General features: G+C 46.5%; 3 protein-coding genes across 4 annotated transcripts in view; 1 reads left to right on the plus strand and 2 right to left on the minus strand.

Moving 5' to 3' along the window:
* Nucleotides 1–9,445, plus strand: part of LOC120811022 (transient receptor potential cation channel subfamily M member 1) — a 20,010-nt gene extending 10,565 nt beyond the window's left edge. The window contains exons 18-28 of one of the 2 annotated variants that reach the window (XM_040166104.2): nt 193–324; nt 393–533; nt 865–993; nt 1,585–1,836; nt 2,057–2,231; nt 2,771–2,791; nt 2,986–3,130; nt 3,641–3,843; nt 4,825–4,957; nt 5,470–5,843; nt 7,029–9,445. In XM_040166104.2, the coding sequence (XP_040022038.2) occupies nt 193–324; nt 393–533; nt 865–993; nt 1,585–1,836; nt 2,057–2,231; nt 2,771–2,791; nt 2,986–3,130; nt 3,641–3,843; nt 4,825–4,957; nt 5,470–5,843; nt 7,029–7,579 (2,256 nt within the window). In that variant the 3' untranslated portion in view covers nt 7,580–9,445. Of the gene's footprint in view, nt 1–192; nt 325–392; nt 534–864; nt 994–1,584; nt 1,837–2,056; nt 2,232–2,770; nt 2,792–2,985; nt 3,131–3,640; nt 3,844–4,824; nt 4,958–5,469; nt 5,844–7,028 lie in introns of those variants that run through there. The other variant, XM_040166111.2, reaches the window with a different exon arrangement.
* Nucleotides 9,446–11,150: 1,705 nt separating this feature from the next.
* On the minus strand, nt 11,151–14,760 carry tppp3 (tubulin polymerization-promoting protein family member 3). The gene is made up of 4 exons (XM_040166126.2): nt 14,454–14,760; nt 13,194–13,396; nt 12,903–13,056; nt 11,151–12,213 (listed from the first exon to the last, which is right to left on the minus strand). The coding sequence occupies exons 2-4, from the start codon at nt 13,379–13,381 to the stop codon at nt 12,019–12,021; spliced, it is 537 nt and encodes a 178-aa protein (XP_040022060.1). The 5' UTR covers nt 13,382–13,396; nt 14,454–14,760; the 3' UTR covers nt 11,151–12,018.
* Nucleotides 14,761–21,164: 6,404 nt separating this feature from the next.
* On the minus strand, nt 21,165–26,806 carry zdhhc1 (zDHHC palmitoyltransferase 1). Its single transcript, XM_040167270.2, has 11 exons — nt 26,201–26,806; nt 25,733–25,957; nt 25,454–25,629; nt 24,296–24,397; nt 23,920–24,044; nt 23,568–23,723; nt 23,240–23,361; nt 22,903–22,976; nt 22,571–22,643; nt 22,355–22,427; nt 21,165–22,030 (listed from the first exon to the last, which is right to left on the minus strand). Exons 2-11 carry the CDS (start codon nt 25,949–25,951, stop codon nt 21,516–21,518), a joined length of 1,635 nt encoding a protein of 544 aa, XP_040023204.2. The 5' UTR covers nt 25,952–25,957; nt 26,201–26,806; the 3' UTR covers nt 21,165–21,515.
* Between the last annotated feature and the right edge of the window lie 91 nt (nt 26,807–26,897).

Here is a 26,897-nt window from a genome sequence, read left to right on the forward strand (position 1 = left end):
ACTACCAACACAGCACTCTGGGACCTTGTCAGGTCTGCGGATTGTACCGGATCCGGAAGGGACCCGAGAGACGTATGAGTGTGCATGTTAACATGTGTGGGTGTGAGTATGTTTGTGAGGATCCCTATGACTGTGAAGTCTTCCAATGGTAATGATGATAATTAAACCCTCCGAGCGGATTCTTGTTCCAAGGTGATTCTGGGGATCGTCTTTCCTCCTGCAATTCTGCTGCTGGAGTTTCGTTTGGGAGACGAAGGTTCGTTTCATTCGTCCAAAGAGAACAAGGAGACTAAAAGCAAAGAAGAGGACACTAAATCCAATAAGGTGCAGACTCATAGGAGCAGCTCATCCGTCGGTAAGAACTTGGATACTCATCTGAGGTTTTGTTTCAGGACACCGTCTCCAATGTCGATGCTACGCCGAAGAAAGAAGACGAAGAAGAGGAGCAGAAGGATCACAAGAGGAGGATTCCCATCGGGAAGAAGATCTACGAGTTCTACAACACTCCGTACACCAAGTTCTGGTTCAACACGGCAAGTTTGTGATTACAGACCCAGTGATGGCAACTGAGATGATCTGAAGCATAACCTGTGTGTTCATTCATCCTTGTCCCGGTTTACTCATATTCAGGTTTTAAACTGACTAAAGGAGAACCTTTAATCCAACAAAAGTGCTACTAACAACGTTATTATTATATAGAAAAAACCTACAGAGGAATAAAACCTGTTTCTTCCCCTTTATCTTTATGACGGAGACAAGTTTTATTCTGAAACCGTGAGATTATATTTATATTAATAAACAAAAAAGTGTAAAAAAATACCTAAACTGTGAGCTTGTAGTAACCAACTTGTATGTGCACGTCAGATCTCGTACCTGGTGTACCTGATGTTGTACAACTACATCATCCTGGTGAAGATGGAGCGATGGCCGTCTCTGCAGGAGTGGATCGTCATCTCTTACATAATCACTCTGGGACTGGAGAAAGTCAGACAGGTGAAGCAGAGACACACCTGAGCCCAATCCTTAAATTTGTCACACATATGTAATGCCTCTGAGCTGATAACACTGTAACTACTTTGGTAATACCACTGTGACTAACAATGGGCTATAACAATGTAACTAATGTGGTGATAATGCAGTAAACTCTGAGGTAATAACACTGTAACTACTTATGTTATAACAATGTAACTACTAAGGTTATACCACTTCATATACTGTGATTCTAACACTAACTGCTGAAGTTATAGGCCTGTTACTACTGAGGTTATAACACTAATTACTGACGTTATAACATTGTAACTCCTCCGGTGACACTAACTATTGAGGTAATAACTCAATAATGACTCAGGTGATAACTATGTAACTACTGATATTCTAACACTGTAAATACTGAGTTTATAGGTAATAATTCATCTTGCAGGTTAAAATGATAACAATAAAAATGAATAGGAAAAGCTGCGCATAACAAGAACATCCAATGTACACAATCTGTGAACCATTTTTGATGAAAGAACGAGTCAGATACTTCTGACCCGAGCCAAGGTGACTGATGAGCAGAGGAGATAACCCTTGTCCCTCCTTCAGATCCTGATGTCGGAGCCGGGGAAGCTGAAGCAGAAGATTAACGTTTGGCTGGAGGACTACTGGAACATCACTGACCTGGCAGCCATCTCCGTCTTCCTGCTGGGTTTGCTGCTGCGACTGCAGAGCGAGCCCTCCATGGGCTATGGCCGCGTCATCTACTGCGTCGACATCATCTTCTGGTACATCAGGGTCCTGGACATCTTTGGGGTCAACAAGTACCTGGGGCCCTATGTCATGATGATTGGCAAAATGGTAAATGGGATGACGTTCATTTCAACACTCATCAACAGATCAGAAGATTAAAACGCTTTATTGTCATTGTAGGCAAGTTACATTGAAGCGCTTCCTGTTTGTTATTAGGATGTCTTAGTGTTTCAATTACTTAAACATATCCAACATTCACATTTCCATGAGATTAACGTTTTCTGACGATGATCAAAAGCTGCTTTTGATTGAGTAAGATGTCCCCTAGATGATCGACATGCTGTACTTCGTGGTCATCATGCTGGTGGTGCTGATGAGCTTCGGCGTGGCTCGACAGGCCATCCTCCACCCGGACGAGAAGCCAACGTGGCGTCTGGCCCGAAACATCTTCTACATGCCGTACTGGATGATCTACGGAGAGGTGTTTGCAGACTCCATAGACCGTAAGACTAGAGTTCATAGTAAGACTTCCAGCCACTCAGCTGCTAGTCCTCAAGCCCCGTGTTGACGTCTGTACACACAGCTCTGTCGGTAAACTGTCCCAGAAATGTCCTCATACGGTTTAAATGGCCTCACAAGGCAGAAATAACCAGGTTTAAATGTTCTCATGAGGCACAAATGTCTCCACGAGGAATTCAATTCATTTTATTTTGTAGAGCCCAAAATCGTAAATTACAAATTTGCCTCAGAGGGATTTACAGTCTGTACACATACGACATCCTCTGTCCCGAAACGCTCCATCGGCACAGGAACAACTCCCCCCCCCCCCCAAAAAAGACGTGTCTTTATAAGGCAGAAATGTCTTTAGAAGGTTATAATGTCTTCACAAGGTTAGAATGTCTTCATACGGTCATTGACATGTCCTCACTTGCTGACGAAACTAAAGGAGGTCATTTGTCTTACATTTAGTCGTTAAGTCACTTGATATGATGGCTGTTCATGTTATTGTTGTTGTTTATTCATTATTGTTTTCTGTTGACAGTGTACGCAATGGAGATCAATCGTAAGTATCGCTGACACAATTTACTTTAATTAACTGCAGCGACACATGCTGTGTTATTCCCTGTAGCTCTTTCACAATAAAAGCCCCTGGTTAAGTGTGATTTGAACACACACGCTCACTGAAACGATGAAGACGTAGTCCTTTGACACAGTCTGCAATGACGGGTCAACAAGGTTGCGATGTCTCTGTCTCAGCTCCGTGTGGAGACAACATGTACGATGAAGACGGGAAGAAGTTTCCTCCCTGCATCCCCGGAGCCTGGCTCACCCCGGCCATCATGGCCTGCTACCTGCTGGTGGCCAACATCCTGCTGGTCAACCTGCTCATCGCCGTCTTCAAGTCAGTGACCCGAGCAGACCTCAGATCAGCTGCTGCCAGGACAGACACCCTTTCAAAATAAGTGTCCGGGAAGTTTAGTTTCCTGTGTTAGGATCGGGTATACGTTAGTATACGTTTCTATTTGGTTTTGAATGTTATTCAGAGACAAATATCTTTGAACGGTGCATTAATTAGGTGCTTGCTGCACGTAGAGTCTGATGCAGGAAAGTAATTGCAACCTTTTGGATCAAAGTGACCCAATGAAGGGAAAAGCCCCCAATATATGTTGTTATTGTAGCATTGATAACTAGCATAATCTTGATTTGTGTTCTACTCTTTCTTTTTTTCTTTAATTTGAGTACGTTTTTGTTTCTAATAAAATTCCTAATAGTGAACTTGTACGTTAGCACAATGCTAAGTTAGTCAGTTAGCCACATGCTAACTGACTAACTAGTTACTAATGACTCCAGAAGGACTTTACGCATTAAGTTATGAACGTGTTTATGACAATAGAAACTGTGACATCCACAGCAACACCTTCTTCGAGGTAAAGTCCATCTCCAACCAGGTGTGGAAGTTCCAGCGGTATCAGCTGATCATGACCTTCCACGACCGCCCCATCCTGCCCCCCCCCCTCATCGTCGTCCCCCATATCTACATCCTGCTGAAGAGGCTGTGCTGCTGCTGCAGCCGGAGGCCGGAGGGAGACCGCTACGACCGCGAGAGGCGCCTCCGTAAGAGTTCAACCTCTCCGTTACGTACTTATACGTCGGGCCTTCAGGCGGCGTTAGAGGACACTTTCATTGTAGTAGGTTGATATTTCGTTCCTCACAAAGGTGTTTGGAACTCTTACAGACAAGTTCTGGATGTGAAGGCAACATAACATGATGTGTTTATGTAGAGCTCAGTCTGTCATCAATTCCATAAGAACGTAGTAGTATATTACCTGGAAGGAAGCGCCTGCAGGCTTCACCGCTCAATGAGTTTCTTACAGCAGCAGTAGTTTCTGCTCTCGGCCTCTTTCTGGATTCTGGATATTAATTTTTCATTAAGCAGTAAACTATATACTGATTTGTACGGTGGCCCTGAAGTGCAAAACACAACGGCATTAACTTCTTACGGAAAGGGGAGGGCCTTATAGCAGGAAGCAGAGGACGGACCCTTCTGATTGGACAGACGGGCTGTCTGTCTTTTAACCCTCTTAATCCGAAGCTTTTCGCCGGCGACGGAAAGTTACTTAACTATAGTCCTTAACTATTTGCATCGAAGCTGAGAAATGCCGCTTTCTAGATATTCTGTCAATCAATAAACAAGGGGCGGGACTGAGAGCCTGTGAGGGGGGGGAAGTGACCCAGCAGAGAGATGGAGATGTTTTACCAGTGTCTTAAAAGTGTCCTACTGGTGTTTCACCGTTGTTTTACCCGTGTTTTGGTGTCCAATTATATTTAGGTGTAAATAAAACTAAATAAAGGGGGGGGGGGGGGTACCGCGGTCTGTCCAATCTGCCATAAGACCCTCCCCCTTCCGTAAGACGTTCATTTCGTTGTGCGTTCCTATTTGTGTTGTGTTTTGCACTTCAGGGCCACCGTACATTTCACGTCATAGCTCATAAGGGTTCACTTGTATGCTAACAGAATTATTAGGCTTTTCATCATGGCGTAGGGACTAAAAGGTAAAAGGACCTTCAAAGATCAGACCCGCTTTGTGTCCCTCAGAGCTGCTGCTGAGCGCCGAGGAGCTGAAGAACCTGCACGAGTTTGAGGAGCAGTGTGTGGAGGAGTACTTCAGGGAGAAGGACGACGAGAAGCAGTCCTCTAACAACGAGAGGATCCGAGTGACGTCTGAGAGGTCGGAGGACTCACGTCTGCCCACTTTGTGTTTGACACTTATGAACATGTGAACTTATGTTCATGCAATGAGACACGAGGAGATGCTATTTACATTTACATTTCATACCAGTTGAGGTATTTGAGGCCTGACCAAGGACACTAAATGATATGAAAAGTCACTAATTATAAAAAATATAATGCTTTATATAGTTTTGATTTATCAGTTTATCGTAAAACAACGTCATGAAAAGAAAATATCAAATGGATGGACAGATGTTATAACCTATAAGAATATCATGAAACATCTTCTAAAGTAATTGAAACATCATAAATTCAATCATAACATTTTATTTAAATATGAAAGTATAAAAAAATAATAGAGAATGTTTTTAACCCTTCGCAAAAATGGAATAAATAGGTCATAAAGTGCTTTATTATGAAAAGTCACTGTGTAGCATTTGAGAAAAGTTACGTGAGTATCTGGTCAACCTTAATGGGCCAAAGTCAAATAGATGTTCTCCACCTCCTCAGGGTGGAGAACATGTTCATGCGTCTGGAGGAGGTGAACGAGCGGGAGCACTCGATGAAGGCCTCCCTGCAGACGGTGGACCTCCGCCTGGCCCAGATGGAGGAGTTCTCCGGCCGCATGATGAACGCCCTGGAGAAGCTGGCGGGCGTCGACCGGGCCCAGCTGGTCCGCCAGCACTCCAGGGCCTCGTCGGTTTGCGAGCCGGCTCAGCTGCTGCTGAGACACGGCAGCATGAACAGCGCCGACGGGTACAGTCTGTACCGATACCAGCTGGACCATGAGGACCGTGTCTCCGTGTCCGGAGAGGGCGAGGGTGGACCGCCAGGACCGACCGACAGGAAGGACCAGCTGAGTCCGGAGAGAGGACACGCCACAGGTACCATAACAAGGGGATACCTCTGCTCCCATAGACGTCTATGAGTAAATGACTGTACTTCTCTGTAGTGACCAGCAGGGGGCGACTCCTCTGCTCCCATAGACGTCTATGAGGAAATGACTCTACTTCTCTGTAGTGACCAGCAGGGGGCGACTCCTCTGCTCCCATAGACGTCTATGAGGAAATGACTCTACTTCTCTGTAGTGACCAGCAGGGGGCGACTCCTCTGCTCCCATAGACGTCTATGAGGAAATGACTCTACTTCTCTGTAGTGACCAGCAGGGGGCGACTCCTCTGCTCCCATAGACGTCTATGAGGAAATGGCTCTACTTCTCTGTAGTGACCAGCAGGGGGCGACTCCTCTGCTCCCATAGACGTCTATGAGGAAATGACTCTACTTCTCTGTAGTGACCAGCAGGGGGCGACTCCTCTGCTCCCATAGACGTCTATGAGGAAATGGCTCTACTTCTCTGTAGTGACCAGCAGGGGGCGACTCCTCTGCTCCCATAGACGTCTATGAGGAAATGACTCTACTTCTCTGTAGTGACCAGCAGGGGGCGACTCCTCTGCTCCCATAGACGTCTATGAGGAAATGACTCTACTTCTCTGTAGTGACCAGCAGGGGGCGACTCCTCTGCTCCCATAGACGTCTATGAGGAAATTACTCTACTTCTCTCTTTATTCCCTCAGTAAACATTGTAAACATGAGCTCAGTCTCTAGTTTCAAGTCTTCTTCAATACAACATGATGTTCATTTAGAACATTATGGTCCATTTGGAGTCAAACAGACCATAAAACGGGATGATTTAGGGCGGGGCTACACACTGATTGACAGGTCTCTCCAGACTGTTTCAGTCAGAAACAGCTTTTCTGGCCACTGGGCTGCACTCTAAGGTATTAGATGACATATTATTTCATTACTTAACGTCTACTTAAGTCCGCCAAAGCTTCTACTCAGTGGACTGACTCATCCCTCTCTCCATCAGCCTTAAAATAACTGGATTAATTCTCACTTCCATGTGTCCTCATGAAACTTCAGGTGGAACATGAAGCGTTCTGAAAGGATTCTCATCAATAAAATCAACAATAATGATTGATATGTAGATACATGTAGATGCAGCACGTGTGTCCGATGTGTCACACGATGATTGAGTGAACTAGTGACTTCATGTTCCTTGTTCTCAGCTGAGGTGAAGGAGTTCGGCTCGACTCTGGAGGTTACAGGCCCGAAGGAGAGGACGCAGTCTCCGTCCAACGTGGACATCCTAATTGTTCCCTGCGACCCCGGCCTCCGAGCCCCCGACCCGGAGCCAGCGCCGCCCCAGTGCCATGCGAGGGACGCTGATGGTGAGAAACCGGTGGAGAAAACCAGACTGGGCTCACGGCGGGCGTCCACATCTCACAGCACGCCTCAGCGTCCCTCCCCCCGAGTCCCAGCGGGGGGGGACCACGGCAACGAAGACAACCAGAAAACGGAGGAAATATCAACGGCACCTTCTGGCGGGGATCAGGGGGGCGAGACGATGGACCGTAACCACGGTAACGGAGGAGGAGGGAGGGCGGCGGCGGAGGAGGAGGAGTTGCTGATGGTGGAGGACAGGATGTACCCGACGCTGCGCTCCAAGAGTCTGAACACCAACCCGAGGAAGACAAGGACAAAGAAGGAGACCGGGGAGACGCCTCACTCAGCCAGCAGCGTCACAGACCTCAGCGGGGGGGCGGGAGGCGACCTCTGAGGCGACCTCTGAGGCGACCTCTGAGGCTTCTAAAGGAGTGAGGAGCTGTAGAAAACACCTCAAAGAGACAAGGAAGAAATACACAATCCAAAGCAACAACAAAGAGACACAAAGTATTTAACTACGGTTGTATGAATCCAGCTTCACGCTGGACTATCTTCTGTCTCGCACTTGCGCAGGTCGAGTCTTCATACCAATAAAGTCAGCTGACCCTGGATGACCCGCCCGGCATGTATAAGTGATCATTAGAGGGCCGAGGGGCGAGCGTGAGTTGGGAAAGGAAGTTTCCAACACGACCCTTGTGGGCTGCGGCATCATGAGCCTCCGGTAAAAGGTTGTCTGTGACCCGACATCGGGCCTCAATGAGTCCTCGGGCGAAACTATGAGGGCCGCTGGCTGGTTCAATGGACGGCATACGGGCGAGGCCAAATTTTGCTGCGTCCTGCAAGGGCGCCAGGGCTCGTTCATCCGACGCGTGGCGGGACAGAGCTGTGGTGTCCCTCCAGCATGCATGCAGCTCCCTCAGATATTCGCCTGAGGGAGCCACTGGCCAACGGGAGCTCCGGCGGCTGCCTGTCCAACTGCAGGACAGGACTGCACGCCGCTGGCATGCCGATGAGCGACGCCATGGACGCGCTCTGCGCTGAGGAATAGCAACCCGGCCCAGGAGTGTGGAGGAGCTTCCCTGTACTCGGTGAAGAGATTGGCTGTTAGTGAGATAACCCGTCCTCCGGCTCGGGTGGGTCTGCAGCTTCGGCCCCTCCTGCACTGTGATGGAGGTCCAGAAGAAGTGACTTCATCTGGGTTAGCTCGGCGGTCAGCAGATCCCCTCCAGAGGCCTGCTGGCCTTAGCCCTTTGTGTGGGACAGGGGAAGCGTTCTTAGTGGCCCACACTGCTCGACGCATGATGTCCGTACACGCCTCTTCCGACAGTCAGGTGCTTGAGGCCAAGGCAAGAGGGGCAGAGGTCACGGTCGTCCTGGGGCTGAAGAGGAGCCACACAGGTCCTACAGCTGGGGGAACGAGACATGGTCACATTACAGCAGCTTAAGCGGAAGCGCTCTGCTGGATGTTACTGGGACAGTGAGAGACGCTTCTAGGCTTCTTCACCTCGACAACCGCTGCAAAAGGCCAGAGAAATGAACCCGATCCGACATAGTGGAAGAGGAGTGAGGACGTGTTCACTCTCCACCAGCTGGCCTGAGTGGCAGAACGTTGGGGAAGTCGAAAGAAAGCAAAACCAGCCTGCGGTGAGAGGGGAGGGAATCAGGAAGTTACTGCAGATACTAATGTCTAACGGGACGCAGCGCGCCGAAACACGTCTGGATCTTAGAGAATCAAGCTTCGCTACCCGAGTAGCGAGAAGGTGGAATAGGACTGATCTCAGGATGACACCAGAGCTTCTACATGGCGGCCGGGTCATCCGGGGTCACACTCAACTGCGCAAGCGCGAGACAGGAGATGATCTGGTGTGAAGCGCCAAAAAAACACTACAGACACTAAATGAACATAAAGAGACACAATAACAACATGAAAAGACTAAACAGAAATGCACAAACAAACGTAACGAGACACAAAAACCGACAAAGACCAAATACGAACATGAGCAACAAAATACATGAAAAGCATCTCAGGACTCTGTTTGTTTGTCGATCGAGTGGAGCGTAAGAATATTGTAGTTATTATATTATTGTTTGACCTGTGAAGTTATTTATTGGTTCTTCTTGTTCTGTAATTAGTAAATTCAAACATATTTTCAGATCTTGATCTATGATTTCGAAGAAATCTTAGAGGATTAAAGGGAATAAAATCTACTTCCACACGGAGTCATTGCTTCTAAAAATAAAAGACTGACTCCTCCCTTTTTTTAACAGTCTCCATGTTTCCTTACCTTGTTTCCTTTCCTCGCGTTGAGGTTCTTGCGTCGCTTCAAAGGCCAGTGAGATATCTGACAAATACAAGAGAAATGCAAAACAAATATAATGGAGATATCAGTAGTAGTAGTAGTAGTAGTAGTAGTAGTAGTAGTATCTAATACATCACCTAAAAATCTAGAAATATGTCATTAATGAAAACAAATATCAGTAAAATTCCAATAAAACAGCAGTAATATTTTGTTATAGAATTGTATTTTTAAAACATCCCCTGAAAATGTCTTAATATCGTATTCATATATATATATATAAGTATTAACACATTTTCCAACAACTTATGAAATTGATTCTAACATTCACATCTGGTTTCAATGTGCAACAAATATCGGTGAAACAAACTTACTTAATTGTTTGTTTTAGGATTTGGAAAATAATCCAACCAATAAATGAGTGATGTCATAATTTTAACAGCATGGTGAGAATAATAACATGATAAAATACAAATGTAACAAAATCAGCACCAGAACCATTTATTGGCCCGGTATGTCAGACATACGTATGTTAGTGATACCGGTGATTCACACATTGGTCAAAAAGACAAATTTACACGGTGCGAGAAATATGGATATGAAATATGAATATACTCAATTTATTTATATAAATGTACAATTCAATTGACAGAAGAATAATATAAAATTAAAATAAAGTGCATAGGTACACCACACACGTGTCCTGTGAGTATGTGTGAAAGTGACAAGTGAATTTGAATACGAATGATGAGGGCCGGTGCAGGGGGGCGACCGGTAGTCAGTCAGTGGGGGTCCGGCTCTGTCCATGAGGTCTTAGTCCTGATGGACCTCAGCCTCCTGCCAGATGGAAGGGACACTAACAGGTTCTGTCCGGGGGGAGAGGGGTCGGCCAACATCTTTCTAGCTCGTTTAAATTAATACAATTTGAAGAGAAAAAATCTGAAATGTCAAAGTCGGATCATAATCTGTTGAAGAGGCCGATCTGGGACCTGCCGCTCAAATGTTGTGTTGTTTACTCTGTAGCTGCCGTGACGGCCGTATAGTCTCGTCCCCCACCCGTCCCCCACCCGTCGGCCGTAGCGTCTAAACCATGGTCACGCCCTTGCCTGCAGGTGGAGGAGGTGGAGGTCGTAGGCCACAGGGTTGCACCTTTGCACCAGGGCCTTCTGTTCAAAGCCTCCATGTGGGTGGTGGTGGTGTGATGGTGCTTCTCCTTCCTGAGACTCCCATGGTTTCTACACTATTAAACCTTGATGCACACTTTGATGTTACTGACAACACGTTGTATTGTTATCAAGTTGCCGATTATCTGATAAGTGATGAAATGTTTTTGGTTGCTAAGTTTGTGAGAACTGTCCCTTATATCTTAATGATTGTATTATATCGTCACCTTTCCTATTTTTGGTGTTCGGTAAAGAATTATTAGTCTCTTCCCTTTCTCTTTCCATTGTTGGTTGTGTGACTAATTTACTGTATTTGTTGGACTCAACAGAATAAACAGAATAAGAAGTGAAAATGTTTTTCTGTGTGAACTCTGATAAGCTTCCAGGTTCGTTGGACTCACATTCATTATTTCACTTTTTCTAAAGGTCATCATAAACTCATTTTCACAAGATATCTAAAAATATTCCCGAAAATGTTTCACCAGTAAAAACAGACTTCAAGAGAGAAAATGCATTTAGCCTTTATTGTTTATTATTATTTAACAAAGTAACTAAAGTCCAGTTTCTGCTCCCCCATCAAATCCAGATATCAACTTTAAAAACAACTCAGATTGCAGAACAAGAACAAGATGATGTAGAATGTTTTAAAAAAAGCAACAACATGCAGGTCTGAGAAATAAAGGAAATCCCACAGCGTTGTCTCGTTGCCACGGCAATGTGAGACAATAAGGGGAAGAAAAACATTGCATTCAAATTGAAGCTGATTGACATCTGGGATTTACTGTGACCGCAGCGACATTAACGGAATCATATGATCTGGAACTGACAGACATTTAGCAGTACAACGCCAAAGGTCACCAGAGGGGGCGCCGAAGAGGACGGACAGTCAGATGTCCTGTGACGTAGAAATAAAGTTTGACCTGCTGGTTTTTTTTCTAAAACACCGATGGATCCTTTCTATTATCTCATATGTAGGCATTTATGTTGCCGTTAGCACATTAGCACGTTAGCACGTTAGCCGCAGCAGGTTCTTGTTTTCACACTGAAACAAGCTGAATCTGGTCTGAACGGAGCTAACTGACTCATGAAGAACCGCCCTGGTCCAATACTCTGGATTGTTGATCCAGCGGGTTTATCGGGTCTGCAGTTCTGATGTGTCAAGTTCCAACACACACACACACACACACACACACACACATGCACACACACACACACACACACACACACACACACACACACACACACACACACATGCACACACACACACACACACATGCATGCACACACACACACACACACACACACACACACACATGCACAGAGGTGTCAATGTCCGGTCCAGACTAAGTGCTGTGGAGGAGCCCTACTTCCCGTTATTTCTCGGTCTTCATCTTGTCGCCGTACGTCCCGGCGTTCTTGTAAGCTCCCACGTAGCCCGTCTTCTCCACAATCTCCTCGCGGCCCTCGCGACCTTTGCCCTTGCCGCTCTCATCGAAGCGCTCCTTGTGTGATCCGGTATAGCGGGAGGCGTCAGTCAGCCGGTCTACCGCCTTCGCCTTTGCCATTTTCTGATGGAAACAAATGAGACTAAAGTCAGAGTTCCATCAAAGACTTGTTGAGACAAGTGATGAAGACTCCGTTCGTCCTGTCTGATCATGTTAGAAGCTCTTCAAGGGAAACTGGACCTCAGCTGTTACACTGGAACATCCTGGTACGTTTCTATGCAGATGACACTCAGCTATACCTGCACCTGCTACCGTGTATGTGTAAATATATAGAATATATACTATACTGTATATTATAATATATCATATATATCATATCTATCTATCTATATATAATATAGTATATATATATACATTATATAGACACAAGCGTGATCTCAGTCTCCAGGTGTGTCTCCTCCTCTGGAACAGGAGAATCCTGAATCTCAATCAGTTGTCGAGATTCCATCACATCACGTGTCATTTATCTGACGCTTTTATCCAAAGCGACTTACAATAAGAACATTTCAACCATCAGGACACAAACTCAGAAGAACAAGAAAGTGTGATTTCATCAAATAAGCCGATGTACAACTTGCTGTAGATAAGAACCATTATAAGTCCAATGTAAGTGCTACAGTTAGTGTGTTAGTGGAGGTAGAGTGTGAAGAGGTGTGTCTTTAGTCTGAAGATGTGAAGGCTCTCTGTGGTCCTGATGTCTTCAGAGAGAGATAAAGAAACTACGGTTGTCAGATAAAAACATGGCACCGCACCGTTACTCCCACGTTGGTGGGCTCTCTGCCTTCCACAAGCTTGTAGATGGACTCCAGCGCCTCCTCCTTACTTTGACCTTTGAACCTCTTCGGGGCCAAATCCTCCAAAGCTCTCTGGAACTCCTCGTAGGTGACGACACGAGACGTCTTCTGTCTGTGGAACAAATGATCAGAGTTTGATTTTATCTGAATGAGCGCCTGCTGCAGGAGCCCTGACCTTTGGGGCCGGCATAAGAAGGAGGACGTCCTGGTGAGCAGACCTCTGGTCTGGGTTCTCAGCTACGAACTCACTTGACTTTGGAGAAGACAATGTCCACGTCAGTGGCAGTGACGTTCTTGCCGTCGATTATTCTGCAGTCTTTGCAGAGTTTGGCCCAGTTCTTCCCGTTCAGCTCCTTCCCCGTGGCTTTCGTGTCTCCGTGGATGGCAAACTTCTTGAAAGACGTCAGGAGCTGCTCCATGTCGGCGCTCTCTGCCATGATGGCAAAAGAAATCTGCAAAGCAAACAAACACTTTTAAACAGTCAAAGAGCTCAACAACCACAGATTCCTCCTCCTTTTGTAAGAGAAGACGTTCCTTGATATCTGGTGGCAAAGAGGATTCCATTACATCCACGGTGAGATGAGACTGACCTCTGAAAAGAGCCTCAAAACAGCCACAAAGAGACGTAACAATCAGAGAGACACAAATAAAAACAAAAGGACACACAACAAACAAGGAGACCGAAGAGAAACACTGACTAATATTAGTTACTATAACACGTAACAGTGTTATATAATAAAATAAAAGATCATCTGTGCAGTGCTACTGTTTGTTTTGGTGTGTGCGTGTGCGTGCGTGTGTGCGTGTGCGTGTGCGTGTGCGTGTGTGCGTGTCTTGGGTGTGAGACATGACCTCACCCTGCGTTCTCAGTCTTGTGTGATTACACACACGTTGATGCAATCCCTAACAGTGGTTGTCATGGTAACGGAGTCTGTATACTGTATGACAGTTTCTCCATGAAGCTGTTTGAGTGACGTGCACGTGTCCAACAGCAGAGCCAATCAGACACAGCCTAGGTAATGGTGGGCGGGACTTAAGTTGGTATTGTAATTACTATTTTGTGTGCGTGTGTGTCTATCTTTACACTCAGGTTACAGACAGTTAAGACATTTTGTGAAGTTGATCACCTGTCCGTCTCTCTCACCCGTCCGTCTCTCTCTCTCTCACCTGTCCGTCTCTCTGCTAAACTGTCTGTGTCTCTGATCACCTGTCTGTCTTATGTATCGGTCTCTCCCTGACCTGTCTTTCTGTGGGTGAATATGTGCACAGCGTAAACAGTCCACATAATTACTTGTTTCATTTCACATTATGTTCATGGACACAAACAGTAGTCACTTCTAAACTAGAATGATTCATCAAACACATCATTGATTCTAAAACAACTAAAGACAACTTTTGATTCATTCGTTGGTGGATTCACACTTTATTAATATTTCATTTTAATGTTTGTTTGTTTTGTGATTCTTCTTTATTTCAGTTACAAGCAGTTTAAAAGACAGAGACTCCTACCTGTGTCTCTCAGGACCCGTCTCTCCTCTGTCTCTCTCAGGACCCGTCCCTCCTCTCAGAATCCGTCTCTCTCAGGACGTGTCTCTCCTCTCTGTCTGTCTCTCTCTCAGGACGCGTCTCTCCTCTCTGTCTGTCTCTCTCAGGACCCGTCCCTCCTCTCAGAATCCGTCTCTCTCAGGACGCGTCTCTCCTCTCTGTCTGTCTCTCTCTCAGGACCTGTCTCCCCTTTCAGCTCTTCTGGCCCTCAGCAGCAGTCGCTCAGGTTCAAATGAGCTCCGTAGCACCGAGGAATTGTTGTCATCTGTTTACACTGTTGCCACGGCGACGCCCCCTCCCACAAGGGGGGAGGGCAATAAAAACACAAGGGAGGGAGAACAGGAGTGGAGGGGTGGACGGCTGTCGGTCATCCTGCAGGTCCCAGAGCTGAAGGCCAGAGGTCCGTGGGAACGTTTCCACACAAACAAATGACTGTGATAATAATTATGAACATAAATACAACACGAGGAATTAAAAGAGTTAAAAAGGAAACACAAAAACAAGAAACAACACAAGGAAGAAACAAAGGACCACAAATATATGCAACGAATTGATGCAACATTTGCATTTCCTGCAAAAAACAAGAACACCTTCAAAAAAACCACAGAGACACAACATGTTGATGCAGGACGACCACAAAGACACAAAGACACAAAGAACCACCACAAAGACACATGACTACCACAAAGACACAAAGAACCACCACAAAGACACATGACTACCACAAAGACACAAAGAACCACCACAAAGACACATAACCACCACAAAGACACAAGGACACAAAGAACCACCACAAAGACACAAAGAACTACCACAAAGACACAAAGAACTACCACAAAGACAAATAACTACCACAAAGACACATAACCACCACAAAGACACAAGGACACAAAGAACCACCACAAAGACACATAACCACCACAAAGACACAAGGACACAAAGAACCACCACAAAGACACAAAGAACTACCACAAAGACAAATAACCACCACAAAGACACAAAGAACTACCACAAAGACACATGACCACCACAAAGACACAAAGAACTACCACAAAGACACATAACCACCACAAAGAGACAAAGAACTACCACAAAGACACATAACCACCACAAAGACACAAAGAACTACCACAAAGACAAATAACCACCACAAAGACACAAAGAACTACCACAAAGACACATAACCACCACAAAGAGACAAAGAACTACCACAAAGACACATGACCACCACAAAGACACAAAGAACTACCACAGAGACAAATAACCACCACAAAGACACAAAGAACTACCACAAAGACACATAACCACCACAAAGACACAAGGACACAAAGAACCACCACAAAGACACAAAGAACCACCACAAAGACACATAACCACCACAAAGACACAAAGAACCACCACAAAGACACAAAGAACTACCACAAAGACACAAAGAACTACCACAAAGACAAATAACTACCACAAAGACACATAACCACCACAAAGACACAAGGACACAAAGAACCACCACAAAGACACAAAGAACTACCACAAAGAAAAATAACCTCCACAAAGACACAAAGAACTACCACAAAGACACATGACCACCACAAAGACACAAAGAACTACCACAAAGACAAATAACCACCACAAAGACACAAAGAACTACCACAAAGACACATAACCACCACAAAGACACAAAGAACTACCACAAAGACACATAACCACCACAAAGGGACAAAGAACTACCACAAAGACACATGACTACCACAAAGACACATAACCACCACAAAGACACATGACTACCACAAAGACACATAACCATCACAAAGAGACAAAGACACATAACCACCACAAAGAGACAAAGAACTACCACAAAGACACATAACCACCACAAAGAGACAAAGACACATAACCACCACAAAGAGACAAAGACACATAACCACCACAAAGAGACAAAGAACTACCACAAAGACACATAACCACCAGAAAGACACAAAGAACTACCACAAAGACACATAACCACCACAAAGAGACAAAGAACTACCACAAAGACACATAACCACCACAAAGACACAAATAACTACCACAAAGACACATAACCACCACAAAGACACATAACCACCACAAAGAGACAAAGAACTACCACAAAGACACATAACCACCACAAAGAGACAAAGACACATAACCACCACAAAGACACAAAGAACTACCACAAAGACACATGACCACCACAAAGACACATAACCACCACAAAGAGACAAAGAACTACCACAAAGACACATAACCACCACAAAGACACAAAGAACTACCACAAAGACACATAACCACCACAAAGACACAAAGAACTACCACAAAGACACAAAGAACTATCACAAAGACACATAACCACCACAAAGAGACAAAGAACTACCACAAAGACACATAACCACCACAAAGACACAAATAACTACCACAAAGACACATAACTACCACAAAGACACATAACCACCACAAAGAGACAAATAACTCCCACAAAGACACATAACCACCACAAAGACACAAAGAACTACCACAAAGACACATAAACACCACAAAGACACATAACCACCACAAAGAGACAAAGAACTACCACAAAGACACACAACCACCACATTGAGACAAATAACTACTAAAAAGGAGACAGAACCACCACAAAGGGACACACAGCTACAACATGTTGATACCGGACCAGCACAAATAAACACATAACCACCACAAAGAGACAAAGAATTACCACAAAGACACACAACCATCACATTGAGACAAAGAACTACTAAAAAGGAGACAGAACCACCACAAAGAGACTTCGCCTGAGGAAGACTGGCATTGTAGGTTTGTTGACATTTTCTTAGTTTAGATAAACTAATTCCCACAAACCACAGCAGCAGGACACAAAAACAGTACTGACATGTGTAACATGTGATTTTTACTGGGAGGAAACAGGAAGTGAGTCTGACAAGAAGTTCTTCAATGTGAGAGTCAGGAAAAGTACTGTTTCTCTATCTGTGTCTTTTTACTGCCTTTGTACTTTTTTGTGTATTTTAACACATTACATTACTTGTTACATGTTTCTTTCTTCTCTACGCTTTATTCCTGTGTTTTTCTACGTGACAACACGTTATATATATTTTCTATGTGTATTTGCTGTGCTTATATTCTACCTTAGAGGTCTTCAACGGGGGTCCGCAAAGTACTGCAGGGGGGGTCGCAAAGTTTTGGTTTAATAAGACTTTTTTTTTTTTTATTAAAAAAAAAAAATCAATTTTTTTTTTGTCTTGAGAATCACATTAACATGAATCCAACATATTGTAGCGAGTGGATACGTTGATGGAGATAACCACCGGTTCACTCACAGCTCCGTTCATGCTGATACGACATCACAGGCACCAGCCAATCAGATCGCAGTTATGCTCACGTCTAAAGAGCGCAGAGCTCAAAAATAAAAGATGGGGGACCAAACTGCGTAGAACAGGGGGTCCCTGCTCCTTCTCGCTATCAGTTTGGGGGTCTTGGCCTGAAAACCGTTTCTCCAGGTTTCTTTTCAACTGTTGTCAGAGTCCGTGTGAACCCGACCTGTCGGCCCGTCTTCTCGTCCCTCGTGGATGCTACACAAGCAGCACTTACATACTACAACCAACCATGTTTTTTCAAAATGATAATTGGGGGTGTGTCTCTAGGGAGCACGTTGTTATGGGTGGGAGTGTCTCCAGAGACCAGATGGTCATTTGTCGTGGTGAGTCACATGACCCCTGGTCACAGGGCCCTGTCCTATTTTTATTGACACTTTTGAGAAGTTGAGTTCATTGACTGTTGGAACAGATGTGGGACAGGAAGTGATGTCATGGCAGGTGAAATGTGAGTTAGTCTGCGTCCAGCAATATCAGGAATCAAGAACATTTATTGCCAAAATATGTTAAACATACAAAGAATTTGACATGGCGGTTTGTGCCAAACGGACAGTAAGACAATAGACAACAGAACAAATAACATGGCATGTCAATTTACAAATTTACAATGTTACTAAAATGAAATAGAAGGCTATAGGAATAAAAATAAAGGATAAAAAGACAATAAAATCAAAAACTAGAAAATTCCACAGAAGTTTTAAGAGTGAGGCCTAAACATGAGTCGGCCAAGCAGGTAAGTTGCTGGCCGGCCACAAAGGCCCTCATGGTCCTCTCACCTGCCCAAAAACCCATTCCATTCATTCCAATGGAGCTTCTTGGCTCGGCATCTGGGGATTTTTGGGAATACCTTAAGTCATCTCGCTTAGCTGAGTCACAGCACACGATTCCCGATGGTCCCGACACTTGAAAAGACGTGAGAGTGACGCTGCGGTAGGAGAAGAAACCTTCACGGAAGAGAATAAGGTGATTAATAAGTATGTGAGATAACAAGGAGTCTGGCTCTGAAGCACAAAACGGAGGATGTAGAAAAGTCTGTCTCTCCTCACCAGCAGCTGAAGTTCATCCAGTTTGTTGCACAGTGAAGCTCGTTGGAGAGAAAGATGCCCGGCAGCGATGTGCGAGAACCACGCAACGAGCCGGCCCGTTTTCCTCGCCTACGGCGGTTCTCACCGCGCGATGAAAGGTCAGCGCACCTCTGACTAGAATGTCCAGTAATTCCACAGAAGAAAAAAGAAAGTTGGAACTCCGTTAGAGATGTTCATGTGCTCATCTCTGGAGAAAGAGCTCCGGGAATCGCAACAGAATTAACAACAAAAAACCAACAGCACCGACGTCCCGAGGCTACCATCCGCGGCGCCATCTTGACTAGTAATATTCTTACTTATTATGACCATAGAATGTTTTTAAATGTAATGCTCCGGTTCTTTAAAGTGAAGTCAAGTGATAGCTGTATTCTGTGTAGTGACCAGCGGGGGGCGACTCCTCTGCTCCCATAGACGTCTATGAGGAAATGACTCTACTTCTCTGTAGTGACCAGCAGGGGGCGACTCCTCTGCTCCCATAGACGTCTATGAGGAAATGACTCTACTTCTCTGTAGTGACCAGCAGGGGGCGACTCCTCTGCTCCCATAGACGTCTATGAGGAAATGACTCTACTTCTCTGTAGTGACCAGCAGGGGGCGACTCCTCTGCTCCCATAGACGTCTATGAGGAAATGGCTCTACTTCTCTGTAGTGACCAGCAGGGGGCGACTCCTCTGCTCCCATAGACGTCTATGAGGAAATGACTCTACTTCTCTGTAGTGACCAGCAGGGGGCGACTCCTCTGCTCCCATAGACGTCTATGAGGAAATGGCTCTACTTCTCTGTAGTGACCAGCAGGGGGCGACTCCTCTGCTCCCATAGACGTCTATGAGGAAATGACTCTACTTCTCTGTAGTGACCAGCAGGGGGCGACTCCTCTGCTCCCATAGACGTCTATGAGGAAATGACTCTACTTCTCTGTAGTGACCAGCAGGGGGCGACTCCTCTGCTCCCATAGACGTCTATGAGGAAATGACTCTACTTCTCTGTAGTGACCAGCAGGGGGCGACTCCTCTGCTCCCATAGACGTCTATGAGGAAATGACTCTACTTCTCTGTAGTGACCAGCAGGGGGCGACTCCTCTGCTCCCATAGACGTCTATGAGGAAATGACTCTACTTCTCTGTAGTGACCAGCAGGGGGCGACTCCTCTGCTCCCATAGACGTCTATGAGGAAATGACTCTACTTCTCTGTAGTGACCAGCAGGGGGCGACTCCTCTGCTCCCATAGACGTCTATGAGGAAATGACTCTACTTCTCTGTAGTGACCAGCAGGGGGCGACTCCTCTGCTCCCATAGACGTCTATGAGGAAATGACTCTACTTCTCTGTAGTGACCAGCAGGGGGCGACTCCTCTGCTCCCATAGACGTCTCTTTATTCCCTCAGTAAACATGAGTTTATGGTCTCAGTCTCAAGTCTTCATTTAGTACATTATGGTCCATGTAGAGTCAAACAGACCATAAAACAAGGAGTGCTTTAGGGCGGGGCTACATGTTGATTGACAGGTCGACAGTTGAATGGAAACCAGTTAGATTGTTGGTGAACTGAACACACAAAGACTGTGTGTGTGTGTGTGTGTGTGTGTGTGTGTGTGTGTGTGTGTGTGTGTGTGTGTGTCTCGGGAGGGAGCGACATACTTCTCACTGCCACTCCTTTTTCATCAGCACTGTTATGATGTTGTCGGGGCTCGTTGCCGAGGGAACCACTCCTTTCATTGCGGCAGGATGATGACATGCAACAACACAAACACACACACACACACACACACTTACACTTAAATTATCAGACTGCAAAATAAAAGCCGGACCTTCTCCTGATCACTGGTGATAAGTGAGACGGAGGTCGTGGAATGTCTCTGGTCTGCGTAAAGAAGCAGGCCAAACGAGCTGATGATGTCATCAGCGGAGCTCCTGTGTGAGCTGCGCCGTCCTTTGGGAGCTCTGTTCTGGGGCTTTTATTGTGAAGGATTCAGCTGAAGGAGGCGAGGAGGAAGAAAGGGCTCTACGGGAGTGTGTGAAAAGTAAATAGTTGCGGCAATCCTGGTTATTATTTCGTTAGTACAATTAAGCATATCACTTAAATTGGTCTCTGCAGCACAAAACACCCGTTGATCGACAGCAAAGACTTCACATCAAGGCCCGGTGGCTCGTGATTGGCTGAAAAGTGGTAAGTATTGAGCTACAGTGTTGTGAAAAGGCCTTTTTAATTTAAAATAGTTAAATAGACAAATAATGGAGATATATATGTTTCATTATTTGGTGTACAATGCTGGACAGGAAGTGATATCAGGACTTCGGCTCATGTTCCATGTTGTCTGCACACGAACACACAGCTTCTCGTACCAAGCTACGCTTCACAGGTTCAGTTTAGCTTCAGTTATAAAGGTTGTGCACCAACATTAACTCAGTTTTGGCCTTCGGGATTAAAAAGTCATTATCAAAAACAAATGAATAGTCAAAAGATACAAAATCAAGTCTCTAGAATCAAAAAGGATTGTTCTGCGTGGCTAGAAAGAGAAGTCAGAGGGATCAGATTGTTCACAGCCCCATCCACGACGTTGCACCTGAGCCCAGTGACACCCGAGACACGGGCCTGGACCCAGTCCTGGACCCGGGCCGGGACCCGTTCAGCCTCCTGCCCAGAGCGAGGTCGCCCTGAGCCTCTCCGCTGGCCCGGCTGACGAACACCACGGGCGGCTGGGTCGAGGCCATCTCAAACCTCAGCTCTGCGACGCTCTTGTGGGCTCGGGAGGAGGAGGCGGGGGCCTTTCTCTTAGTCCTGGGCAGGGGGGAGGGAAGGGAGAACGCAGGGACCACCCGGCCGGAAGACGAGGACGCGTCTCCGGCAGCCGCCGAGGACGAAGAGCCCAGTTTGGCTAACGCCACGGGGATCTCCTCCAGAGACTCGGCAGAGTCCGAGTGGTACTCGGCGGGGGGGGCGGCAGCCTGCACCAGCCCCGAGGGGGGCACCAGCGGGGGCAGGGAAGACCTCAGAGGGAATGCGGCGAAAGGAAGCCGCTGCCCTTGGGACACAGTGGACACGCTGCTGGGTTCTGATGGAGGACGACACATGAAAGGAAAACAGTCAATGATTCGCTCAGAACTGAAGCGACTGATATCGATGGAGACGTCATCGCCCGGAGGTCTGTCCCTGAGCCCACTGAGACCTCTCCACAGTCAAAACCCGCCTCTTCAGAACGGCCTTCAATGCTGACTGTGTCGTCTCTATGGGCCCGGTTTGATTCATCTACTTGTAAAGTGACTTTGAGCATCGGGAAAGTATTTATATCATCATCATTGTACTGGTCAATGTACCAGTTATTGCACCTGACCAGTATGACGTTGAGGTGTCAGTGAGGCGCTATGCGTGTGCGTACCGGGGGGCGGGGCTGGACCCGGACAGCGCCTCCTGGTGACCACTACTGGAACTTTACGAACCTTCTTCTTCTTCTGTGGAACAAAGACAATTAGGAGACAACATTCATGTGTGATGTCACACTGATCATCAACACACAAGTCATGTCATGAATAAACATGACAACCAAAAGGAAACAAACACTTTTTTTCAAGTTTTACACAAGTCATGTTTTTACCCGTCGCTGCGCGTGTTCTTCTGCTTTCAGCTCAGCAGACGTTGTGGGCGGAGCCTCTTCCTTCATCACAGGACTGGACACGATCACACACACACACACACACACACACACACACACACACACACACACACACACACGTGGTTAACATTTGGTTCAGATCAACCTTTAATGAGAGTCTAGTGGGCGGAGTTGTTTATGAGGATACATGCGCACACTTCAAAGAAAACACGTCTCCATGGCAACGGCGCTCCTCAAAGTGTGCGTTTCCCCCATAGCGCCGTGTGTAGACCGAGCCGGTGGGCCGATCAAGGTACAGAACCAGAAACACTCACTCTGCCTCCCCCTGCATGGAGGCCGTGGGGGGGTCCTCCGCCTCCAGCTGAGGGTTGGTGTAGCCCAGAGTGTCCTATAAAGGAGACAGAGGATCATCTATGATGACATCATTGATGTGTTGATGGATCACGTGACGTAGTAAACAACCAAGCAGTGTTTAGAACTCGCAGAGTTAGTCGTCTAACGGCGCCATCACAACTCATCTGTGACGTGTAGCTTTGGTGAGTGAATCCAGATGTTTTCACATGAATATAAAGTAGATCTTAGAGGTGAATTATATGTTATTATTATTATACAGCCTTCCCTTCAGGTCAAAGCCAACAGGGCCTCAGTTACCTCAACGGGGCGGAGCGACGCTTCCACCAGCTCCTTGTCGTTTGCCGGTTTCTCCGGGTCTCTGCCGTCCTGACGGTGGCGCTGACGCACAATGTACTCAAACGTGCTGAGTCTGTTCCACACTGTGACACGCACACGCATGCACATGCATGCACACACACACACACACACACACACACACACGCACGCACAGTGGAAAGAGCAACTCATTAGGAAACTAAACATACTCAGGGAAGGTTCTTCAATGCTTCCTGTATCAGCTCCTTTAGCGTTGGTTTCATTGTGACTGCTACACACACAGGTGTGTGTGCGTGTGTGTGTGTCTCACTCAGGTAGAGGTGGAAGCACAGTAGGTGGCAGAGCAGCACAGAGGACATCAGACCCAGCGCGATGGTGACGGCAGCAACGCCCGGAATCACAGGCGGCGCCGCCCGAACCGGAGCCACCGGCAGGAAGAGGAACCACACAGAGGTCTCATTCCCCACTGACGCACACAAACACACACAAACACACCATATGTGTGTAAAGGAATCCTGCATGTTTTAGTGGGATTGTGAGAGTTTTCAAACCATTTTAGGTTAATCTAAGATTATCTGGATAATATTGTTATCACAATTAACCGTCATAGATCCGAATTCTCGTGATGGATCAGAGGTCAGGGGTCAGAGGTCAGGTCTTACCCAGGAAGTGCTTGTCAGAGCGGAGTTTGGACGGGTCCAGAAAAAACTCAATGAAGACGTAGGAGGAGACGACCAGAACCAGAGAGACTCCCAACAGAGCCGAGACCACGCTGTGGAGGAACAGCCTGCAGGACACACAGAGTACACACTATACACAGAGTACTGCTGAGTAAATACACGTAGTGCACATAGTACCGTCATTTCATATTCTGTGTAGTTTAGGATGTACAGTTGTATCAGTCGGTGGCCACTACTGGTGTTAACTACAAGAACCATCTCATCATAACGATATCAAACATTGTTCTGATTCCTGTCAAAAGATAACAAGAACAAGTAAGTCTGAAGAAGCCGAGTAGATGAAGAGTAGAAGACTCGCCTGTAGTTCCTGCTTCCCACACAGTTGTTGAGCCAGCGGCAGTGATGATCAAAGTCAGAAACACACTTGTTACAGGCGCTGCAGTGCTTTGACTTGGGGCCTCTGGATCAATACACAGACACTCGGGATCAATACACAGACAGATATACACACATCCATCACATGTCCTATCAGGATCAATACAATACATATACACACACATCCATCACATGTCCTATCAGGATCAATACAATACATATACACACACATCCATCACATGTCCTATCAGGATCAATACAATACATATACACACACATCCATCACATGTCCTATCAGGATCAATACACATACATATACACACACATTCATCACATGTCCTATCAGGATCAATACACATACATATACACACACATTCATCACATGTCCAATCAGGATCAATACAATACAGAACACTAGAAGTAGACACAGTAGAATTAGTAGTATTAGTCTGACATAAGAAGTAGTAGAAGGCTCAGGTGTAGTACAGATTAGAACTAGTAGTCGCTGCAGTACCAGTAGTAGTAACAGCAGCAGTACTAGTAGTCGCTGCAGTACCAGTAGTAGTACCAGATTAATACTAGTAGTGAGTGTAGTAATAGTATTTGCAGACTGCAGGTCTGACCCAGTTCTCCGGCTCCTCCTGAGAGAAACCAGACCAATGACCTGGTTTCTAAAGCCTTCATTATTTACACGGAGGAGCTGCATTAAACATGGAGGCAGGAAGCAGCTGCACTTCTTAAAGGGCCGGCTCACTTCACTCAGATCGGTGGTAAACACCAGAGACGCTCTGTGGCCCCCGAGGGACCCACTGTGACGTCTGCACACACACCTGAGCCTTTGCCGTTAGCCGCGTTAGCGCCACCAGCTGACTGATTTAATGGTCATTGACTCCACTGTTTGTTCTGAATGAATATTAACCCCTTTGGTTATTTCAACTGTTTCTAAGGATCAACAAGAAAAATACTAATTGTTTTATCTTCAACTTCAAGTAGAAATGATGTCATGACAACACAGATACACAGATTATGTTATACTACATTTGAAGGTTCTGGGCTTCCCAGTTGTACGGAACTTTCCATATAAATAATAATAGAGATAGAAATGTCCCATTATTAAGGGGGTCCGATGAGATTTACTCACACGTCCACCTGGCACAGGTAGCAGTGGCAGTTCTCGATGACGTGGGCGTGTTTGGAGCGGTCGAACTCGGGCACCGGGCCGCGGTGGCTCTTGGTTCTGACGTTACGGTCGGCCGGGTCCACAGACACGGCCATCACGTGGACGCACATGTGACAGACGAAGGTGAAGCCAGTACACTGAAGCAGCATCAGGACGCAAACCCTGGATGGTGATTGGACGACGGTACACATCCAATGAGCATGACCAGCGGCCGACAGGCCTGTCGGGGAGAAAGGATACAATGTAGCCGGCGGGGATCCAGTGGGGGGGCAGCAGCGGAACGAACACGCCAAAGCCAGTGACGGCAAAGTAGAGGTAGAGCAGCCAGGCCAGCAGCTGGAAAGGGTGGGGGGGCCAGCTCCACCCGTTGGTCCTGGAGCAGAGCGGCGCCTCGGCCCGGTGGGGCCCGTCCTTACCCACCGGCGCCGTGCGGTTTGGGTTCCTGCTGCACACGTCCATCTTGCACTGAGACACCCACCATCAGGTATAAGAACATATCAATACATTGTTAGTGGTTATCGATATAAAAGCATGATTGTAATTAGGACAAATATAGAGCCGTTAAAGGTAGAATCTCATCGATGCTTCTCAGGTTAACCTGCTCGATACCTGCAGAACTATTGCTCATATGGACAAGTATGCAGATGGAGGTCAGCAGAACATCTGGTGTGAAGGACTGACATCACCGGAACCGGGCCCGGTTCTCACCTGATCAGCACCGGTACTCGGGCCCTCCGGTCCACAGCATCCCGTCCCAAAGTCCGGGGCTTGACCCCCCACACACAGCCCCGTCCAAGAGGACCAGGGTGGATGGAACCTACTCGGGTCCGTCCAGAGAGAGACACAAAACTCGGTCAGACCGTCCCAGTACCGGCCATTAGCTCACGTCCATCCGTGCTACACCCAGTAATTAGCTCGCTGCTAACCGGCTTGTGGTCGCTGTTAAGCCGGTAAAAGAATAGAAAAAGAGGACTAGCTTGCTAAGCTAGTCACTACGCTAGCCTCCGCACAGCCGTGCTAACTAGCTAACCAAATAAAAGCCCCCGTCAGAAAAGCGGGGATGGCGTGGATCAGACGCCGGGCCTTAAATCTGACATGTTCACTGTAGAGGGTTAATTAGTAGTTACTTACTAGTCAACCGTAAACCTACTGGACAGTTAGCACGTTAGCATTACTGATGCGGAGTCCAACCTTCTCCCTATTACGGCCACTAAACGCCGTTTCCCTGGTAACACTGCATGTCTGTTCCTATTGGTCACAGCTACGCCCACTAGCTGCTGTGTGTACGTCCTCCAGAGCCATGTGAACTGATCCGAGACCAGCCTCCGCGCCCGCTGTTTGTAGATCATTGGGAGCCGTATGAACCACAGATATATATATAAAGGCCAGATGTCTCGTCCTTGTT

Source organism: Gasterosteus aculeatus, chromosome 12 (assembly GCF_964276395.1).
Source record: "Gasterosteus aculeatus chromosome 12, fGasAcu3.hap1.1, whole genome shotgun sequence".
Taxonomy (NCBI): domain Eukaryota; kingdom Metazoa; phylum Chordata; class Actinopteri; order Perciformes; family Gasterosteidae; genus Gasterosteus; species Gasterosteus aculeatus.

What these genes read in the sequence shown, in the direction of transcription:
- tppp3 (XM_040166126.2), bottom strand. Translation starts at nt 13,381, where the DNA reads ATGGCAGAGAGCGCCGACATGGAGCAGCTCCTGACGTCTTTCAAGAAG. An exon ending in ATTGTCTTCTCCAAAGTCAA is followed by an intron (nt 13,057 to 13,193) that starts GTGAGTTCGTAG and finishes TTTGTTCCACAG; the next exon opens with ACAGAAGACGTCTCGTGTCG. An exon ending in CCACCAACGTGGGAGTAACG is followed by an intron (nt 12,214 to 12,902) that starts GTGCGGTGCCAT and finishes TGTTTCCATCAG; the next exon opens with AAAATGGCAAAGGCGAAGGC.
- zdhhc1 (XM_040167270.2), bottom strand. Translation starts at nt 25,951, where the DNA reads ATGGACGTGTGCAGCAGGAACCCAAACCGCACGGCGCCGGTGGGTAAG. An exon ending in CGTCGCTCCGCCCCGTTGAG is followed by an intron (nt 22,977 to 23,239) that starts GTAACTGAGGCC and finishes TCTCCTTTATAG; the next exon opens with GACACTCTGGGCTACACCAA. An exon ending in TCCATGCAGGGGGAGGCAGA is followed by an intron (nt 22,644 to 22,902) that starts GTGAGTGTTTCT and finishes GATCGTGTCCAG; the next exon opens with TCCTGTGATGAAGGAAGAGG.